At 50.6% G+C, this 16,026-nt stretch overlaps 1 protein-coding gene across 1 annotated transcript in view; it reads right to left on the reverse strand.

The window, feature by feature from the left end:
* Positions 1–1,470: 1,470 nt before the first annotated feature.
* The window catches only part of PITPNC1 (phosphatidylinositol transfer protein cytoplasmic 1), a 164,468-nt gene continuing 149,912 nt past the window's right edge, over positions 1,471–16,026 (reverse strand). The window contains exons 8-10 of the mRNA XM_075579965.1: positions 10,354–10,417; positions 5,794–5,912; positions 1,471–1,606 (exon numbers count right to left, since the gene is read on the reverse strand). Coding sequence (XP_075436080.1) covers positions 1,601–1,606; positions 5,794–5,912; positions 10,354–10,417 — 189 coding nt within the window. The 3' untranslated portion in view covers positions 1,471–1,600. The remainder of the gene's footprint in view (positions 1,607–5,793; positions 5,913–10,353; positions 10,418–16,026) is intronic.

Consider the following 16,026-nt stretch of genomic DNA (forward strand, 5'->3'; position numbering starts at 1 on the left):
ACCTCTTGCCCAGTAGACACAGCATGGCCACGGGAACCTCACGGCTGCCATTGCCGGTCAATAGAAAGTTGCAACCTCATCGGGAGACGACTTTTTATTCGTGACCCCGTAGCCATAATTGTTTTTTTTTTTTGTGTGTGTGCTAAACAAAATAAAGTACAATATATCTTCGGGATCGTCCGGGATGAGCTCGGAGGTAACCTAACACAAAACACCAGAGTGCCACCCTACCTCCGGGCACATGACCGTGGCCAGGCCATGGATGCCATAAACAGAAGTGGAGAGGGCTCTACTTCTGTTTCGAACAGGCTGACCGCTCCGTTAAGGCGGTCAGGCCCCATCACAAAAATAGACTTTTTTTTTTCATCAAGGACGTGGGATTACGGTTTTTACCCTTTCACTGCTAAAGGAGCCTGCAACACATTGCCACTTCAGCAGAGAAAGGGTTAAGCATTCTGTGGGCTTATAACAATGATACAAACCGCGAGCTCAGAACCACCAGTCCAGTGGATATGTAACCATGAAGCTTTCCACATAGATTGTAATTAGTTTTTTTTTTTACGTGGGGGTCCCCTAGTTTGACTTGTAACTTCCATTACCATTACTACAGAAATATATACACTTCTTCTGCTTTTAGTAGATTCCCCCCCCCCCCAAAATAAATGGTAGCCCCACAGCTGAAAACCATCCACGTCGGTCAGATCTCCTAACCCGTCAAGCGGACTTCGTCATTACTCGTCATCCCGTTGGAAGTGATGTCGCCAACGGGCGTTTTAACTACAGGTGCACGAACTTGCCCCGATCCTTCTTGCTTATGCTTCGTTCACACTCGCCGGAACCCCCGAAAAAAAAAGAAAAAGAGAGTTCGGTCGAAATTGACAAAGCCGCGAAATGCGAAATCCGGCATTTTTAATCCCACGTTGTCATTTTCGATTGAACTTTGATCTGTCTGTCTCTGTCCCGGCATATTCAGGGGCGGGAGAATAATACTGAGCATATTTTTTGAAAAGTTGCACTTTCGGCAAATGGGAATTTGTTTGCAAACGTCGAAAGTGGGGGGGGCCAGAAAGGTTAACCACCAGCGCAGAAGAAAAAAAAGTTCTGGCTTCCCCGATTCAGGTGACGTAACAAAATAAAGAGACCGTGGGACGGGGGGCAAGGCTGCCGTCAACCCCTTAGTGGACAGAGGGTATCAGAGGCCTACCCGGGCCACGGAACAGGTTAAGTAATGGAGAAATCAACTTTAAACAGACCCCCACCCAAAAACACATCCCCCTCCCCTCCCACCCCAAGCAATTCATGAGTTACTCAGGCTTCGGCGACGGCTTTTTCGAGAAGAACATGCTCTGCGTGCTGTGGGCCGAGCGGTCCGGAAGCGTTAGGGTCTCCGGGGCGGACTTCTTTCGGGGCCGGTCCTTGGGAACGGTGAGGAATTCGGGCGCGTCGGTGGTCAGAGGCGTGGACGGAGCGCTGGACGGGGCGCTGCGGGTGGTTGAAGGCAGGGCAATGTCCGTGATGGATATGGTGGGAGGGAAAATGCCGATCTTCTTGTTGGTGGCTTCCTGAGTTGTCCTTTCGAACTCTCGGACTTCATCCATTGTCATGTCTACGACGGGGAAACACAAGGGACATAGTTACGCAGTGATGGTGGCCGCCGTGGCGCGCCACTTTCCATATTACAAACTTGTGTCTTTTTGGCGTTTTAGAAAAGATATCTGGATATATACGCGACCCCCCCCCCCAAAAAAAAATCGATCTCCCTTTCAACAGCAAAGGGATTAAATATAGTGGAGGTCTCAAGGTCATTCTGGAGCAAAGTTGACAGGGCTACAAAACTGGTCTAGGACACGTGGTTGTGGCCGCTTTGCCATGGCCAGGTCGCCGCTGGCATTTAGCTGCCACTCACCTTGCTGCAGGGACATCTTGCCGCCGGCTGTTTTGCCACCAAGGTAGGTGCCTAACCTTGCCCTAAACCCTTTAATCTTAACCCCTAGTGCTAACGCTATCCCCTAAAAACTTTAACCCCTTACCCAAAAAAACCCTTATTCTAAACTCCTTACCCTAATCCCCTACCCTAAAAACTTTAACCCCTTACCCTAATCCCCTACCCTAAAAACTTTAACCCCTTACCCTAATCCCTTACCCTAAAATCTTTAACCCCTTACCCTAATCCCCTACCCTAAAATCTTTAACCCCTTACCCTAATCCCCTACCCTAAAAACCTTAACCCCTTACCTAAAAACCTTAACCCCTTACCTAAAAACCTTAACCCCTTACCCTATCCATAACCCCTTACCGTAACCGCTAACACCCCTAAAATGAACTTACCTTATTGCGCAAAACAGCCGGCGGGTGAGTGTCCAGCGACGGAGGCGAAGGGGCCTCTCGGCGACCACACGCCGGCAGATACTTGGTCGCGGCAAAATGGCCACGTCCAAATGGCCCATTCCGTACATAACCAGGGCACGGGCGGTACACAGAAGTGCCCCAGGCTTATAAAGGGAAAAAGGACCCCAGGAAAATCAGTAGGGTTTTTTTTCCCCTACATAAACCCGCTGCAATCCTTTTGCAATCCCCCTACATCTCAATCATTTCTATTTATAACCGTGTGCCGGCGGCAAAACCACAACAGAACTGGTGGGAAAAAATAATAATATAATAACTACTGTAGATTCATCAAGAGGACAAATCCCACTGGTTTCATTAGGTCGTTAATTAAATTATTATTATTTTTTTAAATATATATACATAACCTACACCGGGAGTGTCCAACTCCAGTCATCGAGCCACCAACAGGTCAGGTTTTGGGATATCCCTGCTTCAGCACAGGTGGCTCAGTCGAAGAGGTTGGGAGTGAGGGAGTATATTATTTTATTTTACTTATGTATGTGTACAGCCATGATGAATTTCCCTTGAATTTGTTGTTGTTTTGAAGGCTGAGTCACTGATTGAGCCACCTGTGCTGAAGCAGGGATATCCTAAACCTGACCTGTTGGTGGCTCGAGGATTGGAGTTGGCCACTCTTCACCTACAATAAGTTTTGTGCTCCCTTTCTTGGTTCCCCATTTTTGGGCAGACACGGATATATTGAAGCCATCCTCTTCCCAGACTTCTGTTAAACAAAATACCTTCAAGTGATGCTCAGGGAAGTCTGAAATCTGAATTTTCGGGATGGAAAGGGAGGAAAGATAACGTGGTTGGCCATAGATACTCTATACCTGAATAGCTTATGCCACGTTCCACTGGGTCCCCCCCCCCGCCCCCAAAGCTGCAAACAAAATAAGGGGATCTCGGAACGTCTCGGAGAACTTCAGGGGATCTCGTAAAAGAGAAATTGGTGGTTAGCCCTGGCAGAGTCCAACATGCACCTCCCCACCTCTGCCGGTTAACGGGTTGGATCAAAGTTAAAGCAGCAATCCTGTCTGGGGAATTTCAAGAAAAAATGTGGAACCAGTGGGGTACCCTGAGCTGAACGGTGCAATTTTCGGCTGCGGGGACCACTCAGTTCCTGGGATAATTAAACAAGTTTCCTGGAGGACATCAACTTCAGCCAAGATATTACAGGAGGACCATCTTCAACTTCACTGGTCATCATCTCCTGAAGCTGAATATAGCACCGTTCAGCTTATATAGACATCCTGGTTCCAAATGGATCAACATTTTTGGGCGAGATCTTTCACAACGCCCGAATGATGTCGCTAGTTTACCAGAGGGTGATCGGGGCTGACTGTTTCCTCGGAACGGCCACCCAGATCTACATGGATGTGGATCCTCTTCCACTTCCCTTTCTGGGGTCCGGGTCGCGGGCATGTGATGGCTCACGACCCGAGACAGTGCCGGAGGTCCAGTATCATGCTGGAACTACCGGATCCCCCGAGACTGTAACAGGTTAAGCAGCGCCGTGGCTGCAAAAGGGGAAATGGAAGTATACTGTATGAAGGTTTCCATGGCAAAGTCCTACTTTGGAGGGTTTGTACAACTCGTATCGCACCTCTTTTGGCGACTGTTTGTCAGTCCTTGGATCTGGACCATCACGAGTCAAACAGATAATAATATGGATGGGGCGGGATCGTGGGTTCGAAACCCGAATGAGAATGAAACACCAGCCGAAACTCATCGGCGATGCTCTTTGTTTTTTTTAAACTGGGCAAACTTTTGAGATCACAAACGGGAAACAGAGACTCGCTTTCTTGTTTTGAGGTTTGTTGTTTTTTTTAAATATCATTTGTTTTACAAACCCCAAATTAAAGGGGCAGATGCTCCCCCCCCCCCAAAAAAAAGTTTCCTCCCCCTAGGTGAGGAGCAGGGGGTCTCCGGAGATGAACCCTATTAATTTCAGCTCCGGGGACCCCATGCTCCCTGAGATACTGACCTCCGTATGGGGCGCTGGTAGCAGTTCCGCAGATTTAAATGTCCCGTTCACGCGTGCCAATAGGAAGTCCAGATGCGGATTTACTATTATGCGCGATAGGCCCGGGCCTGGGGCGGCAAAATTTGGGGGAGCGGCAAAAATGTCCAGCCCCATATACAATTGCCGCGCTCTCAGTCCTCTCTGGCCTGATGGGAAGGCACTTGCATGTGGCGTCCGCCTCCCTGCTTCCGCCCTCCTCCTCCTTCCGAATCGTTGCGTCAAATGACGCCCCGCGCACGTCGCCAACGTGACACGCCGCCTGGTTGCCATGGCAACGTGACTTCGCCACGTCAAACGACGGCATGACATCGTGTCGCCACGGCAATGCGGCGCCGTGCGTGGCGACGTCACGTCGACGACGTACGCTATTCGGGAAGGGGGAGGGGCGGCAGCAAGGAGGCGCTCGACCACGTGCGAGTGCCGAGGGGGCGGCGGATCTTGAAATCCACCGCTGAGGAAGCGGCACAGTATGACATCACGGCTTCCTCTTGGGAGAGGGGTGTGGGGGGGTCTTGTGAACCTCTGCGCTAAATATTATCGTGATGGCCTCAGCAGCAAGAGATGAAGAAAATCATGATTTTTAACACACAAACACCCCTCCCCCCCCCTTTTTGTTTTTTAAATTAAAGAGCAGGAGGTGGCTTACGTGGTTTCAAATTACCCGTAGGTAGTGGGGCAGGAGGGGACGGTACAGCTGGAGAGTCCCGTAGGGAGAGTGTGGAGAGTTTTTGCGCCACAGCAGTAACTTGCTCGGGGCGAGATACCAACATTATACAGGCATACCCCGCTTTAACGTATGCAATGGGACCGGAGCATGTATGTAACTATGTAACACAGGCATACCCCGCTTTAACGTACGCAATGGGACCGGAGCATGTATGTAACTATGTAACACAGGCATACCCCGCATTAACGTACGCAATGGGACCGGAGCATGTATGTAACTATGTAACACAGGCATACCCCGCATTAACGTACGCAATGGGACCGGAGCATGTATGTAAAGTGAAAATGTACTTAAAGTGAAGCACTCCCTTTTTCCCACTTATCGATGCATGTGCTGTACTGCAATCGTCACATACGTGCATAACTGATGTAAATAACGTATTTGTAACAGGCTCTATAGTCTCCCCGCTTGCGCACAGCTTCGGTACAGGTAGGGAGTCGGTATTGCTGTTCAGGACGTGCTGACAGGCGCATGCGCGAGCTGCCGTTTGCCTACTGGGCGATATGTCCTTACTCGCGAGTGTACTTAAAGTGAGTGTCCTTAAACCGGGGTATGCCTGCATGAGTTACCCTCACATTGGCATCTGGGAGGATTGCGGCTTTAAACACGGTTTTACCAGTCCTACCAAGCAGAATAATAGGAAAGCAGCACATACACTTTGTGTGGCGCGAGGGCCTATCTCATCCATTGCAGATGAATGTTGATTGCAAACTTTAATGTTGGTTTTGTACTGCATATTTTTCTCGAATTCTCGGACATCGTCCATTCTCATATCTGAAAAAAGGGCAAGATTTTGCGTTTTTGGGGAGGGGGGAGGTGGTTAAAACAAAATTTGAGAGAAAGCCGAACTGAATCATTTTTTTTCTCATAGGGAAAAAGGTGTGCTTTGTGGGGAAAGGAACAAAGAGAGATTTTTGGGGGTTAAAAAAAAAGCAGGAAAGGCGACTAGCTTTATGGAGAAGTAACACATAAGGTTAGTTTGTGTCAGCCACGAGAGGTGTAAGCAGTGGAGAAGGAGAGAGGGTGGATCAGGCAGTAAGCTATTGAGGGCAGGGGTGCTCAATTTCAATTTCAAGCCTCCTCCAACAAGACAAGTTTTCAGGATATCCCTGCTTCAGCACAGGTGGCTCAATCAGAGGCCTCTGATTGAGCCACCTGTGCTGAAGCATGGACGGATTGAGCCACCTGCGCTGAAGCTGGGACTGATCGAGGGCCCCTGTGCTGAAGCAGGGACTGATTGAGCCACCTGTGCTCAACCTGGGATATCCTGAAAACCTGACCGGATGGGGGGGTGAGGGGGGGCTTGAGGACTGGAGTTGAGCCCCCCCTGATTTAAGGTATACTTTGTGGGTTACAAGAGGTCAAGAGTGACGGGTCGCAGGCACGGATCTCCTAAAAGCAGCTTTAGAAGATCATTCCGGAAGATAGGGATAGGATTTGTAAGGTATGATAAATTCCACTTACCTGTATAGGAATGGGGAAAAAGATGGGTTTACAAATGAATACTATTTTTGCAAAAAGATCAGAAATTCCATCATGTCTTACGCCCTTGTTGTGAATCCGGTCCTAAATCTTCTCAGTATTTAAAGTGGCTTTACCTCTTTTTTTATTTTATTTAAAGGTTAGGGTTGAAGCAGGGGGTCACCAAAGCAGAACCGCGTTACTTTCATCTCCGGGACCCCCCTGCTTCCCGAGGTACGCACATCGGAAGGGGTTGCTGGTGTAGCAGCTTCAGCAGGGGCACAGAAAATGTCTGTTTAAAGGTCCCACGTCTTGTGGGCCAATAGGAGGCAGCGACATCATTCCTTATGGCTTCCTATTGGCCGTGTGCTGTGGAACCTTTAAACTGCAGCAGCAGTGAGATACCGGCACCCCCTCCGGAGGGCTGTATCTCAGGGAGCAGGGGGTCCCCGGTTCGGCTCCGGAGACCCCCTGCTTTAATCCTCTGGCAGAATTTTTTTCTTTTATAAGCAAAGCTCATTTAAAACAGCAGTCTGCGCCGATTGACATTTTTAGGCATTTTATTTCTCTTAGTTGCTTTAAAAGATCGTCCCAGCGCTGTTTATATTTTTAGAATCCGATGCTCCATTTAGCAGATAGAAGCGGTTTAAACATTAAGTGTCCGGGAGGTTAACATGGAACTCTTCCCAGAGCCCAGTGCTGTCTAACTAACGGTTACCAAGGGTACCTCAGAAACTAAAGATGAGGAAAATCATGATTTTGAACACTAGAATTTTATTTTAAGCAGGACACGCTCAGGGGACAAGATACTAACATTATAGGAATTCAACTTATAGGGGGGGGGGGGGGAGGATATGCCCTGTCTGTCTGCAAATTCGGAAACAATGCACCTCCCTGCAATAATTAATGAACCAAATACCACTTATTTATACAAGTTTGCAGCAAAGTCTTCCCTGTACAGTTTATCTGAGAGAAGTAATATTCACAATTACATTGATGCTAAAATAGACAGCTGTGAAAATATAAATAAAAAAAGACCCCAGATCGTTCTCTTAGTGACGCTCCAATAATGGTTTTGCGTTCGCTAAGATTGTGTCTAATAGTAACACACACACACACACACATATGCAATAATACTTCTGTTATTCCATAGTAACCTGGAACGCATCGTAGGATCCGGATATGGCAGACACAGGTAAAACAGGAGAAGGATCGGCACAGCATCGGGCAGAAGGTGTGTGATAGAGAACAAGCGGGTAGGTTGCAGGACAAGAACAAGCAGGTAGGTTGTAGGACCACTCAGTGGGACCACAGAAACAGTGCATTCATTGCAACACAAATACAGGTAAACAGCGCACCACGGATAACATGTACATGTATATCATTAGCCTTCAGTGGCAGGGACGTGAGTCCTGCACGTGTGATCACGTTTTTGAAGCGCAGACCACTAACGTAGCTATTTAAACCGCTTTCACAAACCGTTGTCAAGGAATGCTGCTGTAACCACTGAGGTGCCGGGGGGACCTTGCAAAGCAGTGAAAGGGGCGTCTTTCCTAGGAGTAAAGTGAACTAATTACCGTGATATATTTAAGGGGGTCTCATCTGGGCAACGGATACTTTTTTGTTTTACCCAAATCTGACACCTATACGTATATTTAATGGATTTATTAAAGTGAGACCTGGGAGGGGGTGTGATTTCCTCTGGCTGCTCCCTTGTGTGTGATGTCACTGTGTGATCAGCGAGCGTTTGTACAGCCAGAGTCCCCCCCCCCCCCTCACCTCCCCTTATCTTTATTGGGTCTCTGATAAGGACAGGGGGGATAATGGGGAAAGAAAACACTTGATTGACAAATTCTTCCCCATTCAGAGGCCCCCTAAGAAATGCAACTGGCAAGTAATTTCCTAAAAATGCAAGCAGCCAAATCTTTGCTATTAGCATAGTTAGACTTATTTAGGGCAGCCAGCTAGACGTTTTTTTTTTTTTTTTTAACAAAAGCCTCAGGGATTGCAGGTTAAAGCTGCATGTGGCAAGGAAGGATTTTTGTTAAAGATGTAGTTATACCTATTTACCACCAGGGGGTAGCCTTTCCCTAGCCACAGAGCACACACAGACCTAGTATTCCAGTGCTGGGAGCATTTTATGGCTGTCATATGATTTATAGAACAGGGGTGCTCAGGATTAACCCCCTCCCCCCCCCCCCAACAGGTCAGGTTTTCAGGATATCCCAGCTTCAGCATAGGTGACTCAGTGATTATGACTTGAAAACATGGCCTGCTGAGACTTGGGAGGGGGCTGCTCCTTCCACCGGCAGCGCTCGGACAATGTCTGTTTAACAATAGGACGCCAGATTGATCAAACAAAAGAATTGGACCGTTATCAATAGGACGGGGATCTTCCCCCAATCACATGCTGTTTTTTTTGGAGGCCCCACAAATAGATTAGGAACTCTCTGGCATTGAGCTCATTACTGCTTATTGACAAGCCCCTTGTGACCTTGGGCAAGTCACTTTATCTCCCTGTGCCTCAGGCACCAAAAACATAGATTGTAAGCTCCACGGGGCAGGGTCTGTGCCTGTAACATTCCTATGTGCTGCGTACCGCGCGCTGGGCTGTCATTGAGACGCGCTCTGTGTCCCACTGGGAGAAAAGCGCTATACGAAATAAAAGTTACTGTTATTAATGTGTGACATTGATCAATGAACCCAAGTCTTCCTTTTAAATCCCTTCCTTCGCAGTCACATTCACTGCAGGTTCTTCTGGCTCTGATCCGTCTGGCTCGGATCCGCTCACAGCCCTGGCACCTCTACTCTGTCTTCTTGGTCCCAACTAATATCTGTTACATTTCTGCAGCTCTGGGTTTCACCTGGCGCCGAGACAAGGAAGCGCAGAACTCCTCCCCGACGACCTGCCATTGTGATAAAGACACTTTATGACTGCATTCTAATGACTATATATATGGATATATATATATGGATATATATATATACAGTGGTCGACAAATCACCAAAAAACCTACTCGCCGAACAAAAAAATCTTCTCACCACCTAGTACCAAACGTGTGCTGCTTGGGCCAATAGGCGCTCGCCACGATGTTAAATCCACTCGCCCGGGGCTTGCAAATGTATAGATTTGTCGAACACTGTATATATATATAAATATATTATTTTGAATTAAGCTCTTGGCTCCAAATTCTGCATATCCGCGTTGGTGAGGTCTATCGGTTTTGTTTAGAGAAGAAGATTTATCGCCTTGCTTTGTAACGAAGGCGTCCCATCATTAACTCTGAAATGTGGGCTTTGGAGAGCGAGACATCGTTGGAGCCAAACTTTAGCTATTCACCCGCCAAGGTGATACATTGTGTGCCTATTTGCATGTCATTTCCCAGAATCCTTTGCGGCAATGGGAGCACTGGATGCGAGGTGATAATGGTGAAAGGCGGGGCTGCAGACCTGTCCTAAGACAAGTGATATTCTTTATTGGCTATATGCTAAATGTGGAGGTTTTTTGTCGCCTTAACTAATGTGTGTGTGGGGTGTGGGGTGTGGGGTGTGGGGTGTGGGGTGTGGGTGTAGGCGTGAGTAATACATTTCCCTACACATCATCCTCCCCCAGCTCCACACTGCCTTGTAGGCCCGACTGGCAGCACAGCGGTTACAAATGGGTGTAGCGTTCCCTTAAAGACCCTCCGCTACTTTTCATGCTCTGTATACTATGTATCTATTGCATGGCTTGTGCCTTAAGAAGGGTACTTACCATACCATTCATCAACCCAGGCGAAGGCCTGCCGGTGACCAATCAGCAGGATGTCTCTCACCACCTGGGAAGAGTCGGGGGGGGGGGAAGCCATTAATATGCGAGGTCTCCTTTACAGTGAGTGGTGGGTAAGCTCACCCCCGTCCCAGGTGCTCTCAGCTCCGTTAAATCCAGGCACATTATGTTAGGTTACCTGGAATCGTGGGGGGCGTGATTTTCCTTGAGTTTAATTCAAATCCACTATGCTAATGCGGGAGAAAGACCCATCTCTGTTAAAGGCCCAAGTGATATAGATGGATGGATGGATGGATGGATGGATGGATGGATGGATAGATGGATGGATAGATGGATGGATAGATGGATGGATAGATGGATGGATAGATGGATGGATAGATGGATGGATAGATGGATGGATAGATGGATGGATAGATGGATGGATGGATAGATGGATGGATAGATGGATGGATAGATGGATGGATGGATGGATGGATGGATGGATAGATGGATGGATGTATGGATGTATGGATGGATGTATAGATGGATGGATGGATGGATGGATAGATATCTCCTCAAATATACCTTCAAACAACACATGGAAAGACACGTGGGCACCTCTGAGACGTGATTGAAGTCATTTGCATATCTGATTAACATATTACCCAGGTATCTTAGGTGTGCCTATCTTGGCTTCAATCCCAGTGCTAACCTGAATGGCCCTTAGTGGATATGCGATGTTAGAGGGAATTACTCTTGCAAATCAGCATATCGAATCCTGCACAATTCTGCAAGGTCATCCATAATATTTTGAGCCCCTGGAATCAAGACCCTTCCGTTATCAAAAAGAATGATGTTATTTTCTCTGATCATTCAGCCATTGCCAACACATTGAATGAATACGTTGTGGGGTGTGCTTCTTCCTTATTAGCGAGACTCAAATATGACATTAATCGGGAAGCGCAGACTGGATGCACCCCTACAGCGAGTCCCCCTCCTCACTGTGCTCATGGATTTCAATGTAACCCAGTGTGTGAAGAAGAGATTGTACTAGAGAAACTCAAACTAAACCTAAACAATCCATGTCGCACCTGACTAATTGCAATCCTATGCCTTGGTGCTCCCATCATTGCTAAATCAATTGCCTCCTTAATAAACTCTATTTTGTCTTCCTGCCAATTCCCTGAGCACTGGAAAACCGCCACAGTTATCCCTGTTCTGGGGCCTTTATTTCTTTCTGTCATTATAAATAACCTGCCCACAGTTTCTAAGACAACTTCTCTGCACATGTATGCTGATACTATCCTATATACACGCAGTCCCAGCCTCCCTGCACATGTATGCTGATACTATCCTATATACACGCAGTCCCAGCCTCTCTGCACATGTATGCTGATACTATCCTATATACACGCAGTCCCAGCCTCTCTGCACATGTATGCTTATACTATTCTATATACACGCAGTCCCAGCCTCTCTGCACATGTATGCTGATACTATCCTATATACATGCAGTCCCAGCCTCTCTGCACATGTATGCTGATACTATCCTATATACACGCAGTCCCAGCCTCTCTGCACATGTATGCTGATAATATCCTATATACACACAGTCCCAGCCTCTCTGCACATGTATGCTGATACTATCCTATATACACGCAGTCCCAGCCTCTCTGCACATGTATGCTGATACTATCCTATATACATGCAGTCCCAGCCTCTCTGCACATGTATGCTGATACTATCCTATATACACGCAGTCCCAGCCTCTCTGCACATGTATGCTGATACTATCCTATATACACGCAGTCCCAGCCTCTCTGCACATGTATGCTGATACTATCCTATATACACGCTGTCCCAACCTCTCTGCACATGTATGCTGATACTATCCTATATACACGCAGTCCCAGCCTCTCTGCACATGTATGCTGATAATATCCTATATACACGCAGCCCCAGCCTCTCTGCACATGTATGCTGATACTATCCTATATACACGCAGTCCCAGCCTCTCTGCGCATGTATGCTGATACTATCCTATATACACGCAGTCCCAGCCTCTCTGCACATGTATGCTGATACTATCCTATATACACGCTGTCCCAACCTCTCTGCACATGTATGCTGATACTATCCTATATACACGCAGTCTCAGCCTCTCTGCACATGTATGCTGATACTATCCTATATGCACGCAGTCCCAGCCTCTCTGCACATGTATGCTGATACCATTCTATATACACGCGGTCCCAGCCTCTCTGCACATGTATGCTGATACTATCCTATATACACGCAGTCCCAGCCTCTCTGCACATGTATGCTGATACTATCCTATATACACGCAGTCCCAGCCTCTCTGCACATGTATGCTGATACCATTCTATATACACGCGGTCCCAGCCTCTCTGCACATGTATGCTGATACTATCCTATATACACGCGGTCCCAGCCTCTCTGCACATGTATGCTGATACTATCCTATATACACGCAGTCCCAGCCTCTCTGCACATGTATGCTGATACTATCCTATATACACGCAGTCCCAGCCTCTCTGCACATGTATGCTGATACCATTCTATATACACGCGGTCCCAGCCTCTCTGCACATGTATGCTGATACTATCCTATATACACGCGGTCCCAGCCTCTCTGCACATGTATGCTGATACTATCCTATATACACGCAGCCCCAGCCTCTCTGCACATGTATGCTGATACCATTCTATATACACGCGGTCCCAGCCTCTCTGCACATGTATGCTGATACTATCCTATATACACGCGGTCCCAGCCTCTCTGCACATGTATGCTGATACTATCCTATATACACGCAGTCCCAGCCTCTCTGCACATGTATGCTGATACTATCCTATATACACGCAGTCCCAGCCTCTCTGCACATGTATGCTGATACTATCCTATATACACGCAGTCCCAGCCTCTCTGCACATGTATGCTGATACTATCCTATATACACGCAGTCCCAGCCTCTCTGCACATGTATGCTGATACTATCCTATATACACGCGGTCCCAGCCTCTCTGCACATGTATGCTGATACTATCCTATATACACGCAGCCCCAGCCTCTCTTGCTGATACTATCCTATATACACGCAGTCCCAGCCTCTCTGCACATGTATTCTGATACCATTCTATATACACGCAGTTCCAGCCTCCCTGCACATGTATGCTGATACTATCCTATATACACGCAGTCTCAGCCTCTCTGCACATGTATGCTGATACTATCCTATATACACGCAGTTCCAGCCTCTCTGCACATGTATGCTGATACTATCCTATATACACGCAGCCCCAGCCTCTCTGCACATGTATGCTGATACTATCCTATATACACGTGGTCCCAGCCTCTCTGCACATGTATGCTGATACTATCCTATATACACGTGGTCCCAGCCTCTCTGACCTTGAAAATATGCAGCAATCTGATTATTTTTAAAGGTTGAAAACCGGATCACTCGCTCAAAACAAACTGTTTTTAAACACTGACAAAACAGTAACTATGGTGTTCGGGACTAAGGCTAAATTTCGTAATTTCCTATGACAGAGCTACTGATTAGAACCAGCTCTAACACTAATCTTGCCTCAGTTACTAGCTTTAAATATTTAGTTATGTGGCTTGACTCCAATTTAACATTTGGTTTGTATATTGACAAACTGACATCTAGAATCTATCCCAAACTGGGTGTACTTGAAAGAAAGAAATCCTGTCTAAGCACCTTCCTCAGAAAGCGCATCGCACAGCAGATACTAATGCCAATTATTGATTACTAGCTGAGAGACCCGGCGTTGCCCGTGAGTTAAATTTCCCGCTAGGAGGAGGGGGAGAGCGGACGGGAGGGCGGGGGGAGAGCGGACGGGAGGGCGGGGGGGAGAGCGGACGGGAGGGCGGGGGGAGAGCGGACGGGAGGGCGGGGGGGAGAGCGGACGGCAGGGCGGGGGGAGAGCGGACGGCAGGGCTTGGGGAGAGCGGACAGCAGGGCGGGGGGAGAGCGGACGGCAGGGCGGGGGGAGAGCGAAGGGGAGGAGGGGGGGGGGAGAGCGAAGGGGAGGAGGGGGGGGGAGAGCGAAGGGGAGGAGGGGGGGGGGAGAGCGAAGGGGAGGAGGGGGGGAGAGCGAAGGGGAGGAGGGGGGGGGAGAGCGAAGGGGAGGAGGGGGGGGGAGAGCGAAGGGGAGGAGGGGGGGGGAGAGCGAAGAGGAGGAGGGGGGGGGGAGAGCGAAGGGTAGGAGGGGGGGGGGAGAGCGAAGGGGAGGAGGGGGGGGGGAGAGCGAAGGGGAGGAGGGGGGGGAGAGCGAAGGGGAGGAGGGGGGGGGAGAGCGAAGGGGAGGAGGGGGGGGGGAGAGCGAAGGGGAGGGGGGGGGGGAGAGCGATGGGGAGGAGGGGGGGAGAGCGAAGGGGAGATGGGGGGGGGGAGAGCGAAGGGGAGGAGGGGGGGGGAGAGCGATGGGGAGGAGGGGGGGGGAGAGCGAAGGGGAGATGGGGGGGGGGAGAGCGAAGGGGAGGAGGGGGGGGGAGAGCGAAGGGGAGGAGGGGGGGGGGAGAGCGAAGGGGAGGAGGGGGGGGGGAGAGCGAAGGGGAGGAGGGGGGGGAGAGCGGAGGGGGGAGGAGAGCGAAGGGGAGGAGGGGGGGGAGAGTGATGGGGAGGAGGGGGGGAGAGCGAAGGGGAGATGGGGGCGGGGGGGGGGAGAGCGAAGGGGAGGAGGGGGGGGGAGAGCGAAGGGGAGGAGGGGGGGGGGAGAGCGAAGGGGGAGGAGGGGGGGGGGAGCGGAGGGGGGAGGAGAGCGAAGGGGAGGAGGGGGGGGAGAGTGAAGGGGAGGAGGGGGGGGAGAGCGAAGGGGAGGAGGGGGGTGAGCGAAGGGGAGGAGGGGGGGAGAGCGAAGGGGAGGAGGGGGGAGAGCGAAGGGGAGGAGGGGGGGGAGAGCGAAGGGGAGGATGGGGGGGGAGAGCGAAGGGTAGGAGGGGGGGGAGAGCGAAGGGGAGGAGGGGGGGGGGAGAGCGAAGGGGAGGAGGGGGGGGAGAGCGAAGGGGAGGAGGGGGGGGGGAGAGCGAAGGGGAGGAGGGTGGGGGAGAGCGATGGGGAGGAGGGGGGGAGATGGGGGGGGAGAGCGAAGGGGAGGAGGGGGGGGGAGAGCGAAGGGGAGGAGGGGGGGGAGAGCGAAGGGGAGGAGGGGGGGGGAGAGCAAAGGGGAGGAGGGGGGGGGAGAGCGAAGGGGAGGAGGGGGGGGAGAGCGGAGGGGGGGGGAGAGCGAAGGGGAGGAGGGGTGGGGGAGAGTGAAGGGGAGGAGGGGGGGGAGAGCGAAGGGGAGGAGGGGGGTGAGCGAAGGGGAGGAGGGGGGGAGAGCGAAGGGGAGGAGGGGGGGAGAGTGAAGGGGAGGAGGGGGGGGGAGAGCGAAGGGGAGGATGGGGGGGGAGAGCGAAGGGGAGGAGGGGGGGGGGAGAGCGAAGGGGAGGAGGGGGGGGGAGAGCGGAGGGGAGGAGGGGGGGGAGAGCAGAGGGGAGGAGGGGGGGGGGAGAGCGGAGGGGAGGGGGGGAGAGCGGAGGGGAGGGGGGGGAGAGCGGAGGGGGGGAGGAGGGGGGGGGGAGAGCGGAGGGGGGAGGAGGGGGGGGAGAGCGGAGGGGGGGAGGAGGGGGGGAGAGCGGAGGGGCGGAGG

This window comes from Ascaphus truei, chromosome 22 (genome assembly GCF_040206685.1).
Source record: "Ascaphus truei isolate aAscTru1 chromosome 22, aAscTru1.hap1, whole genome shotgun sequence".
In the NCBI taxonomy this organism is placed as follows: domain Eukaryota; kingdom Metazoa; phylum Chordata; class Amphibia; order Anura; family Ascaphidae; genus Ascaphus; species Ascaphus truei.